The sequence below is a fragment of the Rhinolophus sinicus genome, linkage group LG11, assembly GCF_036562045.2.
Source record: "Rhinolophus sinicus isolate RSC01 linkage group LG11, ASM3656204v1, whole genome shotgun sequence".
Lineage (NCBI taxonomy): Eukaryota > Metazoa > Chordata > Mammalia > Chiroptera > Rhinolophidae > Rhinolophus > Rhinolophus sinicus.
The window spans coordinates 45,234,576-45,246,110 of NC_133760.1; the positions used below are offsets into that span (position 1 = coordinate 45,234,576).

General features: G+C 43.2%; 1 protein-coding gene across 4 annotated transcripts in view; it reads left to right on the plus strand.

Annotated features, from left to right (window-relative positions):
* Positions 1-11,384, plus strand: part of BRD7 (bromodomain containing 7) — a 34,468-nt gene extending 23,084 nt beyond the window's left edge. Inside the window, exons 7-18 of one of the 4 annotated variants that reach the window (XM_074314927.1) lie at positions 1,601-1,785; positions 2,733-2,856; positions 3,669-3,744; positions 5,174-5,281; positions 5,638-5,773; positions 6,206-6,317; positions 7,810-7,866; positions 9,829-9,940; positions 10,221-10,364; positions 10,551-10,694; positions 10,936-11,000; positions 11,217-11,384. In XM_074314927.1, coding sequence (XP_074171028.1) covers positions 1,601-1,785; positions 2,733-2,856; positions 3,669-3,744; positions 5,174-5,281; positions 5,638-5,773; positions 6,206-6,317; positions 7,810-7,866; positions 9,829-9,940; positions 10,221-10,364; positions 10,551-10,694; positions 10,936-10,991 — 1,254 coding nt within the window. In that variant the 3' untranslated portion in view covers positions 10,992-11,000; positions 11,217-11,384. Of the gene's footprint in view, positions 1-1,600; positions 1,786-2,732; positions 2,857-3,668; positions 3,745-5,173; positions 5,282-5,637; positions 5,774-6,205; positions 6,318-7,809; positions 7,867-9,825; positions 9,941-10,220; positions 10,365-10,550; positions 10,695-10,935; positions 11,173-11,216 lie in introns of those variants that run through there. The other 3 variants (XM_019732332.2, XM_019732331.2, XM_019732333.2) reach the window with 3 other exon arrangements.
* Positions 11,385-11,535: the final 151 nt, after the last annotated feature.

An 11,535-nucleotide genomic window follows, 5' to 3' on the forward strand; every position in this document is an offset into this window, starting at 1 on the left:
ACAAGGGGAAACACAAATGGCCAATAAACAGTTACAGAAATAATCAAAGTAATATTTTTTAAGTATGTATTAAAATAAGACATATTTTTAAAAATCAGATTGGCCACGTTTTTTAAAAGGGTACTCTTCATTTGACAAGGATTCAGAGAAACTTTGAAACACTAATACACGTATTATAAATTGATACAACTTTTCTGGAAAGCAGTTTGGCAGTAAATATCAAAAGCCTTAAAAATACTCATTCTGTTTGACCTAGTGTTTCCATTGCTAGGAATTTATCCTAAAGAGGGAGAGATTCCTGAGAGATTTACAATGGTGTTCATGAGACTCGTTATTTGTAATAGTGGAAACTTGGGATTTTCTAAGTATCCAGTAGGTTATTAGTTAAATCATGGTACATACATGGGATAAAATACTATACAATTACTAAAAACATTTTATGAATATTTAATGATACAGGGGGAAATACTTGTAATTTATTAACTGAAAAAAATGCTTGTAGCCAAATACTCAGTATAATTCCAATTTGCTAATACATACAATGCTTAGAAAAATACTGAGATGAAAAACCTGTTAGCAGTGTTCCTCTCTAGAAAATAACAAGGTTTTTATTTTCTCTGCTCATGTCTGTGTCTACGATAAAATATATTCCTTAAATAGTTTTAAGATTCCTTTAAAGTTCAGTAAAAATGTTAACAGAGTGCAGGGTTCTTGAGGCCTCCCTCACCGCCCGCACCCCTAGTACAGCAGTGCCCAAAAGGCCTGGTCTCAGCTCCTGGTTCTGTGACCTCAGGTGAGGCACTCAGCAGTTCTTACCTGAATGACCACTGATCCTTTCTAGGCCCTCGTTTCTATTGTTCTACAAAAGCCCTAAGGAGACGGCACTCACTCCTATTCTATCCAGTGACAAGGCTCAGAGTTCAAAGGCTGAGTAGTCACTGGGACTGGATCTGCTTCCAGAAACCTCAAGCCCTTAACCGATGGAAAACCCCAGAGCATATCCATGCAGTGGAAAATTAAGCATGTTTCACAAACTAGAAGCAAGATTCTTTGGTGAGAAGAACCGTTGTGTGCTCTGAGAAAGAAGCTATGCTAGCAGTCGTTTATTCTTGAGGCATGTTGTTTTCACAGAGAAATGCCAAAGCCGTCAGTGGTCCTCTAGGACACCAGAATATAAGGGGACCCCTCGGGTTCACATGCTCTAGGCCTAAAATTACCTGATGACTTGTAATATTTCAAGACAGGCCATTCTGTTAAATACAAAATTGTAACATGCTGTTAAACCAAATTTACTTTTTAAATGTAGTACTGCAAAGCATACTTAGTCTTTATTCATACTTCCTCTTCTGTGAACTTTTTGATGGTGCAATAAAGTTATAAAGCATTCTCTTACACTGGAAATTAAGTCATTTGAATTGAAGGAATAGATTTTATTGTCCTGGTTCCTAGATAGAATACTCTTGGTATAATTATATTTAACTGTTTTTTTTTCTTCCCTAATTAATGACAGGATAAGTGCAAGCTCTTGTGAGGCAAAACAATGCAATACTTTAAAAATGACTGCCAAACATACAATAAAAGTGTTCTTGAATATGTTTAGGAGAGAATTCAGAGCCTCAAGCAGAGTATAGACTTCATGGCAGACTTACAAAAAAGTCGAAAGCAGAAAGATAGAACGGACACGACGCAGAGCGGGGAGGATGGCGGCTGCTGGCCCACGGAAAGGGAAGAGTCCGGCGATGGCGAAGCACAGGCGTTCAGGAGTCCCCAGAAGGACACCAAAAAGTAAAGACTCTTTGTAGTATTAAAGCTGTCTTTGTCAGGCTGGTAAGGGGGCAGAATCCTGCCTCAGTGCCTGCCTTTGGAAGACCCAGTCCTGATCTCCCGTGGTGGTTTGGGGTATGCAAGTCCATTTCGGTGACGTGGCACCCTCTTCTCACACAAAGCACCATGTGGAATTGGCCACACACAGTTCTGAATGTGTGTTTTTATGAAAGTATTTTTAAAACCAATAAATTATCTTTAGGGACTCAGATTGTCAGTGAGTTTGTTTAAACAGAACTATTTGGGTAGGGAAAAATGTGTATTCGTTACCATATTCCGTAAAGGAGCTGACAGTTAGTTAAACCTGAGCGTTAGTTAAAGCTCCTTCCTAAACAGATGGGCTGTCGCTGAGATGTGTGTGTTTTCCACAGAACGTCAGCTGATAGGAGCAGTGACTTAGCAGTGGCCCTACTGGGCCTCAGCCAGCCCAGCCCACTGACTCCCAGTGCCTCACCGACGGTTTGGGAAGAGGGTTCTGGTGAGCAGTTTAGGATTTCTGCTGTCATAATGCGAAGAAAGTAAACTTGTGACAAGTTTTTGTCCTAAGATTTACACAATTTTAAATGTATGTTTATTTTAGATTTAAACTTTAAAAATCAAACTTAAAAAAATATTATGTTCTTCTCCCTTCAAAATATATTTGTGGTAGGATTCCTTTTTGTGACTGTACTGACAAAAATGTGGAAGGTAAAGAACAGCGATGGAAAGGGATGGAAGTACCCCCAGTGACCAGCGTGTCCGCTCTCCCTTGCTGTTTTTTCGTTTCCGGGGCCCTTCCCAGGCCCCAAGGAACAGAGTTTAGTTGGTGACAGCAGCGCATGTGCTCACTTCAGTGGTATTCATATTTGGAATCCGTTTGAATGTTTTCATCATATTTTTTTTCGCTTAGTATTCATGTGTGTTTTCAGGAAAGACAAAGATATGCTTGAAGATAAATTTAAGAGCAATAACTTAGAAAGAGAGCAGGAGCAGCTTGACCGTATCGTGAAGGAGTCTGGAGGAAAGCTGACCAGGCGGCTTGTTAATAGTCAGGTGACTGAGCTTTTTCTTTCTTTTCACTACTTACTGATGCGGGTTGTCGGAACTTTCAGTTTTTAAATTGCTTGTGTACTTTTAACCCATATTTACAATAGAGCTCTTCAGTACAGTCCTCACAGAAGAAAAAGTAATCAGGATTGTAATTACATGAGCAATCTTATGCTCTATTACTAGATTTGTTTTCAGTGATGTTAATGTGTTCTAAAATTGGAAAGTGAACCACATACTTTATTTTAAGCTTACAGGAAAACAATTATACTCTGCTCTTTTTTAAGCATATTGTTTAGCACATAGGTTTTGAAACCAAATGGATTAATAATGACTTTGGGCAGGTCCCCCCCTCCTTTCCTGGGCTTCAGTGTCCTCCTTTTTAAATAGAATGGGCAGAACTAGGTGGCCTTGGGACCCATACAGCTCTTTAAAATTCTGAGATTTTCCTAACCATTTTTTTAACCTATCAAGCACCTGTGTGATAGGGAGACAGGTGTGAAAGTTGAGTGTAGTGATGATAGCCACCTCTAATACTAATTTGATTCAAGTAAGGCTTTCTACTGTGAGGTGTGCATGTGTGTGCGCGTGTGCACAGAGGGGGCCAAAAAATGTATACACATGACTTGTATTCATCTTTTGTTATCGGTATATATTGAGTATTACAATTTTAATACAGCTTTTTCCTTTCTTAAAATGTGTATACATGTTTTTGACACCCTCTGTATATATGTATCACACTAGAAAGCCTTACTTTAGTTTAAACTGTGATACATATAAAACCATTTATGCCATGTGAATACTTTGGGTCATTGCAGTGTGAATTTGAAAGAAGAAAACCAGATGGCACAACAACGCTGGGACTTCTCCATCCTGTGGATCCTGTTGTAGGAGGTAGGTTCACAGAACTAGACTGAGCATGAACTTGCTGTCTGGCAAAGAGCGACACCCTGGGTCAACATTGTAAAACAACAAGCCTGAACATTGATAAATCCAACTGTATCATTATCTCCAAAGGACATGTATTTCATGGTAACAGCTGGCCTCGCTTCTCTTACCCTAAAGTAGGCACTAGATATATCACGTTTTCTTTAAAATACGAAGTCCCTGGAGTCTCAGAGCTGTCATTAACAAAGCCAAAAAATTGGGCAGTAATTCCTAGCCCTGGTTTTAAGAGACCGGTATGTACACTCAGTTATCTCTAGAGGTACCTCAAAACCCTCACATTACGACATAATAAACTGAAGTGACGTTATTTCAGTGAACAGAATGAATACGTATGTCACATAATACCTTCATAGTGATGGAATAATGTATACCTTACGACACTGTTTTTCACTATGATTGGTAGAAAGTTGGGAATCACTGTTCTAGAACTTCAGCCATGTTTTTGTACACCTGAAGGTCTGCCCATCTCTGTACCAGACCAGGGTCTGGTCTCTGCCCGGGGTCGGGTTTCCTGGGCTTCCAGCCCCTGTGGCATTGGCAGATGTGGCACTGACACTTGCAGGAGCTGCCCGAGGAGGCCGGTCGACTGGTTGAAGGTAGAAGCGGCCCCTGTTCACTTCTTGGTTTCATCTTCTGGTGGAGGTGCCAGCACCCCATCAGGGCAGCAGACTCCAGACTGCTGAGGAGAGACGATCTGAGTCGGACATTTGAAGTTTCTTACAAGTGCTTCATTTTACCACACTGATCCACTGTGGGAGTATCCTGTATTCCATGGTGATCTTGGTACAAAAACCCGGACTGTAAAAGCAGGGGAGGAAACACCGTTGCTGCAGCTGCTGCCAGAGAGACCACATTTTCTCCTGGATCAGCCTGCTCGGTTCCTCTGCTTGTTTCAGGTTCCCAGTGTCGTCCACCTTAGGGGTTTGTTCCTGGGTCACAGAGATCACATCTTTAAAGGTGATTGTTCATCGTGCTGAAAGTATGCTTTTCGTAGATAATAAGTATCCTAAATATGTTATGAGTTCCTTTAATCAGGTATTTTCCCTTACTCAGTCTTTTGCTAACTAACCTTTCCTACTGGTTTACTTCCATCATAACATTAAAAGGCCCAGCTTTTACTTTTTTTTTTAAACAAAATGTGACATGATTATAAAGATTCCAGGAAGCAGTAGAGTGTGATGAAAAGGACCAGGTTTGGGTCATGGCGACATGCCGGCCTTTAAAGCTCCGATTTTCTTATGTTAAAGAATATACTAAGGGCTAGCCTGCGTCGTCCCCGAGTCCTGTGGGTGGCATGACGCCGTGTGTGCCAGCGCTCTGCAGAGCTCGCTGGGCTCATCACGGGAGCCTCCTCCACTGTGTGGTCTCATTTCAGAACCCGGCTACTGCCCGGTGAGACTGGGAATGACCACGGGAAGGCTGCAGTCTGGAGTGAATACTCTGCAGGGTTTCAAAGAAGATAAAAGGAACAAAGTAACTCCAGGTACGGCACCCGCCGCCCTCACGTGTCTTCGCTTTCAAGGAGCACGATTACATGTACTGCTTTATTCACTAACTCTCTTGGTGGTATTTTTGCAGCTTTAGCTATTTTGTTAACTTTAAAAGAAACTGAAAAATTGGGTATTAGTATTCAAAATGAGTTTCATTCTGTTTTTCCTCACTCTCCCCTTTGTTGTGACTTCACAAATATGGTGGGGGGGGATGGCTACCTTAAAATTGTATACCAGTCGGTGAAGTAGTGAAGTTAGAAGGGAGTAATGTTTACTAGAACAGAAACAAAAGAATGATTGCCATACAAGTTAAAGAATAGTATTGTGGTTATTTCCTTTCTATCAACAGTGTTGTACTTGAATTACGGACCCTACAGTTCTTACGCACCACATTATGACTCCACATTTGCAAATATCAGCAAGAATGATTCTGACCTAATCTATTCCACCTATGGGGAGGACTCTGAGCTTCCGAGCGATTTCAGGTGAGTCAGCATCTCATCAGTATTCTAAAGGCCACAGTTTTCTAAATATTGACATACATGTGCATGTCCAAAGGGTGTGGCTTTGAGGGCCTTAGCGCATATGCAAGTCATACGTTCCCCTTAGGGAGGAAGTAAAGAGGAGGGAAACAGGGCGCCAGGGACTCAGCCCTGTACCCTCCATCACGGAGGTCTTACTTTTCTCGGACCATTTCCCCAGAAGCATTTCATTTCACTGTATTCTTGACACTGTTTCATTCTGTCATGACAGCGTTATCCCCAATAAATATGTAAATACAGTGTTGTACCTAGACAGAAAGTTTCATGTCGTGGTGTATAGTTTAAGGGCATCTAATGAAAACAGCTGGCTCTGACAGGAAGATGAAGCCAGAAGATGACTTATATGGAAATGACTCCCAACACTCTCTCTTGCAGCATCCACGAGTTTTTAGCCACGTGCCAGGATTATCCATATGTGATGGCAGATAGTTTACTGGATGTTTTAACAAAAGGAGGGCATTCTAGAACCCTGCAAGACTTGGAGACGGTAAGAACGCTTCTAAAGAAACGGGGTAATTTATTATTGGTTCTCAAGCATTAGTCATTCAGTGTTATGAAACCATGGGATTAACCACTATGACAGCTGGACTCCATTCCCCCAAAAAGAGCCCAGCCCGGGTGGAGACCATGGGTGGAGGACAATGAACGGAAACAGCGTGGGTACCAGGATGTGTGAGTGCCAGAGGATTGTCGTTATGTCCTAATCTTGGGAATGTAGGAATCAAAAATGGGGCTTACAACTCAGAAGTCAGCTGGTGCTACATATCCTAACAGAAAAGGGAAGTCTTGCTCACTGGCTGGGAACTGAGTTGACTGAAATGATAGAGAATGTCTTTTTCTTTATTGTGCGGTAATAATAGCAGCGGGGCCTCAAATGAAAACGGAAAAGGCTTCCTTGTTGCTGTTTTTTATTAACACTTGTGAACTATCTCCAGTTCAGTTGGATATAGTGGATAATCTGGAATAATTTAGAGATTTGGCTCAAAGATCAGAACCAGAAAATGTTCCTTCTGATGCAGAGGGGAATTGATTCCAGAGTGTCCTGGTCACTATAGTTAGAGGAGCCCTGTGTCTCCTGGGGGTCTTGACTTCCTGGGGGCTGTGACTAGTTGCTCTGGCCTCTGACCTCTTGTACCTATGGCAGCTGGTCCTTGGGTGACCTACCAGCAGAGCTGACACATGACCTAAAACATTCAACTTCACATCAGTTCAAACTAGTTGTACTAACACTTCTCATCAGCTAATCCAAATTAATAGTCTTGAACTAAACTTGGATAGCTTTCCTTTGGTTGATATGACAATATATTTCTAATTTATGGTTTCTCAGCCCTTTGATCCAGCAGTTCTCAGAATTTACCCCAGAAATAAGAAAGGAAGTTACATATAAGGATACATTGTTTATAATTTTTAAAAATTGGGAATTGGTTAAATAAATCACAGTACAATCTTTCAAAAGTAACAATTGTTATTGATTTTTGTGCATGACACATTTATCTATTTATATACCAGGTGTGCCCCAAAAATGTATACATATGACTTACATTCATCTTTTGTTACCACTATATATTGAGTATTACAATTTTGATAGTTTTTTTAATGGTATACATTTTTTGGCACCCCCATATATTGCATTATCTCTGAAGGCTGGGATTGTGGGAAGCTTTCACGTTCTCTGTGGCATTTGAATATTTTACAGTAATCCTCTGCTATCTGAGAATATTGCCTCTGTTAAGGCGGGGCATTCCCTAGAATCAATCCCTCCTAAACAAGAGACAGCTTTTTGAGGAGGCATCGAATTACCATCTTGAAGTCACTAGTAGTAGCTACTCCTGACTCACAGGATACTCTCAAAATGCTAGTTGGTAGAGGTAGTTCTGTTTTGGTTTAAAAATTATATTCAAATAATCCATATTCTTATCCTCTTCTCTTGCCATCATTTCTATCTTTTAATAAAAAGATGTTTTTCTTTATCCTTACAGTCATCACCTGAGGATGAAGGCCAGGCTAGGACATTTGACACAGCGAAAGAAATAGAGGTGATTATATTTTATTCTTTTTAAAAAATATTTAAATGGAGACTAAGCTAAAGACCTAACTGATGCAGCTTTGATTTGAAAGAAAACTACTTGAGTGTCTCCTGAGGGGAAGGAACTGTCGTCGCCTGGGAGGAGTGGAGTAGTGCTGGCTTGTGCGCCCGGCAGGCAGGCAGGCAGACAAGGGAGCGAAATCCAGCTGCCATGGAGGGTGAATGTACCCATCATGGGAACACGGGGAGAACCCAGTGCTTTGGATGGCTGAGGAGACCTCACAGGGTGCTTCTGAAGTAGGCAGGACTGCCCGGGTAATGGCCTACATAGAGGTGATCAGAAAGTGGGTGACCACTGGTACTGGGGAGAGGAGGACAGGGGTCTGCATGGCTGAGGACCAGATGGCGAGGAGTCTTATATGCAGTGCTAAGAAATTGACAGTTTAGCCCAGAAGAGAGGATGCTATGATAAGATGTGTAGGAGAGAGGGGCTGGAGGGAAGGGACAGTGCAAAGCTATGGGACTTGTCTGGGGGGGGAAATATATATATATACAGCATAACAATAAAGGAAGAAGGAAATAGAACGGAACTGAAACTGACAGGAGCTGCTGCATGAGGTCGCTGATGGCATTCGTAGCTCATAGCTCATCCAGGAAAAGGAGCACGCCCTTGGCGGGGAAAGAAATGCCATTTGGTCTCAGATGTGGTGAGTGTGATTTGGGACATCAGTGGAGTGCTGGCACTCCCAGGCCTGGGCTGTGGGGCTGAGGACCTGGAGGCTGGGTCAAGGTGGAATCTCAGTTGTGAACGTGAACGAGACCGTCCAGGGGAACATGCAGACTCGGAGACGACCAGTGGGTGAGGTCGGAAGCCCTGGGAGAGTGAGTGACATGCAGGGCAGAGCTCAGTGTCAGGTGCTGCAGGAAAGCCTGGGAAGAGGAGGCCGGCGAGTGCCATTTGTGACCCTAGAGCAATGGCCGCAAAATGGTGGGGACAGAAGGTAGACTTTTCAGTGAGTTAAATGAGGGTGGAACATGGACATGTGAGATCTGAGAGACTGAAGCCCTTGAAGTGAGGAGCAAGGACAGCGGAAGACAGGAGCTCGGGAAAGCTAGATGCAGGAGGAGGTGGCAGTCACCAAACGGGTCGTCGCCAAGGAAAGAGGAGCCGGGCAAGGTCGTGTGCTTAGTGAGGGGCAGGAACGAAAGACGTGAGAATGGGAAAGGCAGCTGGGTGAGAAGTGAAGGCTGAGAAGGGCTGTGCGGGTCCAGCTGAACCGCCTGCCATTACCTACACGGATGCGGTCTCCGCCACACACGTTAGCACATGTGTCGGATGAGAAGTCACATGTTCAGGGTGTTTGACTTAGAGTGCGACACGAAAGTCTACGTGGAAACATTAACTTGGTATCTGGGTTCATCTGTTCCTAAAAAGCATTGTTGAGGTTATGGAAACTGAGTCTTGTGCTTCTCAAAATAAAACTCCACCCTTTTTCGGAGTTTGTTTCTCCCATGTAATACTGACAGCCTGGCTTTGGGGCCTGGAGGAGACGCATGACGTATCTTACGTACAAGATCTATGGGAACACAAGTGACTGGACGGGGGCTGAGGTCTCCTGTGAGCCTCCGAAACGTGAGATGTGGTCGCAGTCAGCAAAAGCTCTTCACCACGCAGGCCCGCACGAGGCTCTCAGCACTTAGCTTTGGAGCTGTTGCCGTGTGAAACACATGATGCCGATTGTGTGAGACGTATCATTACAGAGAAGTGTGGCTGTGCAGACACTTTTTGAGCAGGATTTGGGAATGGCATTGTCAAAGTGTTCCGGGAAGACATTTTTAATAAGCATCAAAATTATATCTTGAAAATAACTAGGTAGAGTAACTTGGCCTATAAAACACAAGCCCTTTTACTGGTTTCTGATTCGAGCACTGTTGGGGCTTACCAAGCTCAAATAGTTCCTTTTTCCAGCAGATTACAGAAATAGAGCCAGCGAGGCGGTTCGACTCCAGCCAGCAGGACAGGCTCACAGCACTGGAAGCTGTTGCGAACTTTGGCGCGCCGGTTGAAGTTTTTGACTCTGAAGGTGAGTGTCTCCGGGTTTGATGGAAGGACTACATGACACGAGCTGTGAAGACTGAATGTCAGTCCAGATGAGTGCAGCACAGGAAAATCGTGGCTGGCCACGCTTCCGGGAGCAGCCAAACATGTCCGTGGCATTCGTTTCATTTGAGGGGTTTACTCCTTTGAGGACAGAAGACTAACCAATAAATAGCAAAGCCTCAGAGCAGAGGACTCAGTGTTCTAACCAAGCTCAGATGCAGTCATGGCTTGTTTCCTTGAGTGTGTCCTTGGTCTCTCCTCAGCTGCAGAAGTCTTCCAGAGGAAACTTGATGAGACCACCACATTGCTCAGGGAGCTCCAGGAGGCCCAGAACGAGCGGCTGAGCACCAGACCGCCCCCCAACATGGTCTGTCTGTTGGGTCCCTCGTACAGGGAACTGCATCTTGGTACGTTGCACCTCCGGGATGAGGAGAGCTGGGATGCTTAGAGGGAATCTGGGTAGTGATACCACTACACAGCGACACTGAAGTGAACGCAGCTTATTTGTGTTTGTGTATTCTTTTGATTTTTAAAAATTACCTAAAGGAACTAAATTTCAACACCTAGAACTGGTTTTGTTTTTTTCCTTCTAGCTGAACAAGTGACCAATAATCTTAAAGAGCTTGCACAGCAGGTAACTCCAGGAGACGTTGTAAGCATGTATGGAGTTCGAAAAGCAATGGGGATTTCCATCCCGTCCCCTGTCACAGAAAACAACTTGGTTGATTTAACAGAAGGTACGTGCCCTCTGTCCCCTGGAGGGGGAGGGCTACTGTGGGGAAGAGGACTCCAGTCCCCTCCCTTCAATTAACATCTGAAAGGTTTCACCTCTGCGAGTTGTTAGTGTGTAAACCTAGTCTTTAACCTTGTACATGTTAAAAATGGGCCATCCAGTAATTTGTCTGGATGCTACCTTCACGTTCCTGTTTTCATGAAAAGGATAAAATGCCAAATGAAGTGGTATTTCTTTTCTTTCAGATTTTGAAGAACCGAAAAAGATTGATGTTGCTGAGTGTGGACCTGAGGGGATTTGAAGCTAACTGGTATTGGGTTATATATTATGTATATATTTTTTTCATTCTTAACTTGGAAATGCTTTTCAGAAGCTATTAAATATTTGTAAATTGTGTTTTTCATTAAACTTTGGAACAATGACCTATCATGTTCCAGAAACTGGACTTCTGTTAGGTAATAAAGCTGGACCTGGGACTATGAGTTGGACTGCATATCAGCTAAGTTACCCCTTGAATTTTCCCCAGGCTGAAGCTGAAGATGAAGTGATAGAAAAGCTCAGGAAACAAAACAGCCTTTCTCGTGACCATCCATTAAAGGAAGCAAGTCCTCCGAATAACTGAAATCTCATTTTCCCATATTTACCACACTCCCCGTGAAAGAAATTATAACCAAATAGATCCTAACTTACCAGATTTCATGGTGATGATTTATTCAAAAAGTGGCCCTCGTGAGGCAGGGATGTGGCTTTGACCTGGTGCCATAGGTCAGAGCTTTAGACCTGGAGTGGAGTAGACTTGGGGGGCAGAGTCCTTCCAGAACTGTGATAAGGCTGCTACTTCCTCC